The sequence below is a fragment of the Mustela nigripes genome, chromosome 3 (genome assembly GCF_022355385.1).
Source record: "Mustela nigripes isolate SB6536 chromosome 3, MUSNIG.SB6536, whole genome shotgun sequence".
Taxonomy (NCBI): Eukaryota; Metazoa; Chordata; class Mammalia; order Carnivora; family Mustelidae; genus Mustela; species Mustela nigripes.
In genome coordinates, this window is record NC_081559.1 from 196,859,617 (window position 1) to 196,864,774 (window position 5,158).

Here is a 5,158-nt window from a genome sequence, read left to right on the forward strand (position 1 = left end):
GCCAAGTGCATGTTGTTTTGGGGACATTTATTCCCCGTTACAGTTCAACACAAGCCTCATTGAATACAGTGGCAGGCAGAGCGGGGGAGATCCTGGCCTCCGTCCCCGTCCCCAGGGGAATTCTGTGACTGCTGGAGCGGGTTCCCCAGGGCTTGTCACATGCTGCGTGAATGAGCCTGTGATTTCCGTTTGTTTGCCTCACGCTTGCGGAGCCCCACGTCCGTCCACAGGTGCCGGGTGGGTCTGGCCGTGGACCTTCCTGTCCCCGTCCACTCAACACTGTCACAGGCTTCCGTACTATGCGTCCTGCTCGAGGACACGTCTGTGCTGACTGTGCCACCGTGTGTGTGCACAGGGGCTGGGGCAGTTTCCTGGGGTGGCTGAAGATGACAGAAATTTGTCGTCTGGGTACTGCAGCCGGAAGCCTGAGGCCCCGGTCAAGCCGTGCTGCCCCTGAAGCCTGAGGGGGAGAGTCTCTCCGGGGTCTTCCTGCATCCGGGGTGCCCGTGACACCGGGTGCGCCCTGGCCTACAAGCACGGCTCTGGCGTTGCCTCTGCCGTCAGGGGTGTTCCTGCGTCTGTCTTCATGTGCCCATCTTCTTACAAGGATACTGATCCCCTGGACGAGGGCCCACCCTGCACCCATGTGAGTGCTGTAGCCTTGTTTCCAGATAAGCTCGCACTCGAAGCTAGGACTTGAACGTGTCTTTTGGGGGACACAATGCAATACACAACACACAGCGGAACAGGGTCCTAGGAGACAGCGGAATCGAAGCATGCCCGCTTCAGACGGAGGAGCAGCACCGGCCGGCGCGCCCTCCACGCTCTGCTCCCCGCCCCCCACGACGCTTCTTCTCCCCTCTGAGGCCTGGGCAGTGTGGGCGAGGGGGGCTTCTTCTCCAGGTCGTGCACCTGCTTATCCTGGTGTGTGGTTGGCCTTTTTCTTTACATCATTATAATGACTTATCCTTTCTCTATGCTATTAGTTTATTTTATTTGAAAGCTAAACAAGGTCATTGGCTGTCTTCTGGGAGGGGACAGAGCATGGCTGTGGGTGATCCCTACTCTCTGGGCTGGCCTGGAAGTCCCAGGGCAAGGGATTCAGGCACCGATGGGGAAAACCCCATGGGACTTAGGGCCGGAGCCACAGAGCAGTGGGCAGGTGCTGAGGGGACAGAGAACGACAGTCACGACAATCTGAGGGAGGCCTGGACTGCAGGTGCCGGTTGGGTCGATCCCCCGCTGGGCATCCTGTAGGCTGGGTTTCCCATGTGGCCCAGCCTCCGGGGTCTGAGGGGCCCCACTCTCCTCCATCCTCCTAGTGGCTTCAGGGCAGCAGCTGCACAGGGCAGACCACGGCTGAGTTTTAGCAGCTGGTGTAGACGAGAGAGGCCAGAAAGCTGCACAAGGACAAGGGAGCGGCAGAACCAGCTCAGCAGGACTTCTAAAGTAAACATTATCAAATCAACACACACATACTGCTGCGTCTCACCTGGGGAGTACGAAGCTAGATGAATTTTCACAAGGAAAGTAATGATGTCTGATTTGTGGGTCATCTTGTTCTCAGTAGCTTCTAGACCGGGAAGGTTTTGGGGTTTTTTTTGTTTTTGTTTTTTTGTTTTTGTTTTTTTTCCAGACTGGGAAGGTATGACGGAAATCTAAAGCATTCCGAGGGTTAGGAGGAGGGATTATGAATTGTGCCCGTAAATGCCACGTGCCCATTTGTCGAGTGAGAACCAGAGGAGGAGGGGAGTTGATCTCGACACGAGCGGAGGGAACACGTGAAACATGAAAAGAGAAAGAAAACACAAAGTATGAAATAAACTGGGAAAAAAACCAAAACCACTGGGAGCCCCGGGGTGGCTCAGTGGATTAAGCGTGGGCCTTCAGCTCAGGTCATGAGCCCAGGGTGCTGGGATCCAGCCCCGCATGGCCTAGTTTGGTGGGGGGGGGGGGGCGTCCCTGCTCAGTGGGGAGTCTGCTTTTCCCTCTGCGTGCCCCCTCCCCGCTTGCACACACATGCTCTCTCTCAAATAAATAAAATCTTCAAAAAAAATAACTACCAATAGAGGCACCTGGGTGGCTCGTGGGTTAATCCACTGCCTTGACTGAGGTCATGATCAGGGTCCTGGATCGAGCCCTGCGTCTGGCTCTCTGCTCAGCGGAGACCTGCTTCCCCCTCTCTCTGCCTGCCTCTCTGCCTGCTTGTGCTCTCTCTCTCTCTGTGTCAAATAAATAAATAAATATTAAAAAAAAAAACTACCAATACTGCAAATCAACGATTATGAAATAACTACAGTGTGTAGTTAAAAGATGAAGATTGTTGGATTGTATTTTTTTAAGATTTTTTTTTTTTTTACTTTTTTAAGAGAGAGCGACCGAGTGAGGGGGCAGGGGGTCCGAGGAAGGGACAGAGGGAGAGGGAGAAGCAGACCCCCCGCTGAGCAGGGAGCGTGACATCCGGCTCCATCCGAGGACCCTAGAATCATGAACTGAGCCAAAGACAGATGCTTCACCAAATGAGTCACCCAAGTGCCCCTGTTAGACTGTATTTAAAATAATAAGCACCACTTATAACTGTTACTAGGGACACGTCTGAAATATAAAATGGACACCAATAGAAAGGGGCATGCAGGGGGACCTGGGTGGCTCAGTGGGTTAAAGCCTCTGCCTTTGGCTCAGGTCATGGTCCTGGGGTCCTGGGATCAAGCCCCACATCGAGCTCTTTGCTCAGTGGAGAGCCTGCTTTCTCCTTTCTCTGCCTGTCTCTCTGCCTACTTGTGATCTCTGTCTGTCAAATAAATAAATAAAATCTTAAAAAAAAAAAAGTGGCATGCAAGACAAACCAGAAGAAAGCTTGAGCAGCCATCTTAATACAAACAGGCTGTGGGCAGGGGAGAACAGTGCAGACTGCTGAGCGAGCTGGACCCCCCATACTACAGGAAGGAACTACAGGAAGAGTTCTAAACTCCTATGCAATTAACAATTGCTTCAAAATACATAAAGTAAAAATGACTGAACTACAAGGAGAAATGGACAAATGCCCAGTCCGAGTGATGTCTCTTAGGAAGCTGTTTTATGGGAATCAGTGCACTAGAAGGTCTTGAGAATGGGGTGTCTGGGCAGAGGAGAGACTGGAGTATCAGTTGCCAGGAGTACCCGGGAAGAGGAAGTGTGGGGCATACCACTGCTTACTAGCTTCATCAGTACCAAAGCTCTTCATCTTGATTTAACACTTCAAATTAGAATGGGGGTTTGAACACGGTCTGTATGTTGCATTTGTGGTAAAAACTATCTTAAGTCTGTTAATCCATAACAATTTCCCTTCCCTCTTTTTAAAGATTTTTTAAAAAATTTATTTGACAGAGACAGAGAGATCTCAAGTAGGCAGAGAGGCAGGCAGAAGGAGAGGGAGAAGCAGTCTCCCCGCCGAGCAAGGAGCCCGACGCGGGGCTCGATCCCAGGACCCTGAGATCATGACCTGAGCCAAAGGCAGAGGCTTAACCCACTGAGGGAAGCCCCATCCCTTCCCTTTTTAAAAAAAATTTGTTCCCTTTTTTTTTTTTGGAAAAAATTATTTGGCCTGTAGAGGACTCGAGTGACTGCCTGTCAAATAAATTAAAAAATCTTAAAAAAAAAGAAAAGAAAAGAAGCTGCTGCACTCCGTCTGGCTGGCGGGCTTTTTCCTTACAGCCGCCGGCGCCCCCTTCCTTCTCTGAAACTGTGTCCCCACAGCTGGTCTCTGTCTTTGATGCTGAACAAACCTGTTTCTGTAGAGTAACTGGCAGCTTTATTTTAAGGCTGACCGGGCCATCAGGACGTGCTGCTCAGACCCCTGCCACAGTGGGGGCAGCTGCCCCGGCCAGTCCCCAAGGCTCCCCCAGTCCTGCTCTCCCAGGCACCTGGAGTGCCCAGGCTGCAACCACCTCCTGCTTGGGCCTAGCAGGCGCTGGCCCCAGGGTGCAACCAAAGACCCCGGATTTGTAAGAACCTTCCCTCAGTGGTCAGGATGAAGTCCCCAGCCGTTGGGTCAGTACTGACGGTATGTGGGACCTGGCCTCCCCCAGGAGCTGCTGGACCTCCCACAGCCACAACCGAGGGGCATCCCACTGACCAGCCTGGGCACAGGGCCGGAGAGCTGAAGGCCGTCCCGGTGCGCCCCGGGGAGCGGGACAGTGGACATTTTCGTAGGAGCTGGGGCTTAGCGAATACGGTTTTCTCTGTACTAAATTTTCAGATTTGGGTCATCGTACCGGGGTGAGGTAGAACATTCTTGTGCTCAGGAACACTAAGGATTTTTAAATCCTTTAACTGAAGGGGCATAATGAACCGAATCTCAAGTGGTTCAGGGAAAAATGCAGACAGATCTGGGGACGGAGTCTCGGTAAACGGGAGTTCGTACGCAGCAACTTTTCTCTGTTGGAAATTATATTAAAAATTACTCCTCCCGTGGCCCTTGGTGGCAGCCCCACTCTCCCCCGCCCCCGCCCCAGTGGCTGTCCTGACCGCAGGTCATCGCACGCTGGCCCTCCGGGCTACACCCCGGGGTCGCCCAGCTCCTCCCCGCTGGCCTCCTTTCCTGCTCTGGCAGCCTCTGTCCGTGCGGGCGACGTCCGTCTCTGCCAGCGCCGGCGGGAGGATACCGGTGTGGCCCACTTGCGGGGCAGCTGGGGCCAGCGGAGGAGGAGAGGAACGCATCAGGCCACCGCGCAGTTAGGGAACCGGAAGCCAGAGTGAGTGGTCCCAGCGGCGCCAGACCAGGAGGGCCGGTCACACCTTTATTAACACCGCGTTCGGGGTCACGCAGTCCGCGGGCGCCGCGCGCTCACCTGCCCCGCCCGCGCCCGCCGTCCGAGCCGGCTCGCCCGCACTCGCCTTCCGCCGCGGCGTCAGCGCCCGCCGTCTCCCTCGACCGCGGGACGGGAAGAGCCTGGGCCCGGGACAGGCTGAGCGGAGGGAGTCGCGCTGTGTGCGGGCCCAGGTAAGGAGAACCTCGAAGAGACCCGGGAGCCCGGGCGCGACACGGTCAAGGCCGGGTCCCGGGAGCCCCGGTGCGGCGGGACCAGGGACGCGACCCGGGAGCCCGGGCGGGACGGGGTCAAAGACGGGTCCCGGGAGCCCCGGTGCGGCGGGACCAGGGACGCGACCCGGGAGCCCG

At 55.3% G+C, this 5,158-nt stretch overlaps 1 protein-coding gene across 1 annotated transcript in view; it reads right to left on the reverse strand.

Annotated features, from left to right (window-relative positions):
* Positions 1 to 4,535: 4,535 nt before the first annotated feature.
* CCDC166 (coiled-coil domain containing 166) overlaps positions 4,536 to 5,158 on the reverse strand; it is a 1,716-nt gene continuing 1,093 nt past the window's right edge. Inside the window, 3 exon segments of the mRNA XM_059395535.1 lie at positions 4,536 to 4,667; positions 4,777 to 4,930; positions 4,993 to 5,158. The exon segment at positions 4,993 to 5,158 is cut by the window's right edge and continues 4 nt beyond it. Of these exon segments, the coding sequence (XP_059251518.1) occupies positions 4,536 to 4,667; positions 4,777 to 4,930; positions 4,993 to 5,158 (452 nt within the window).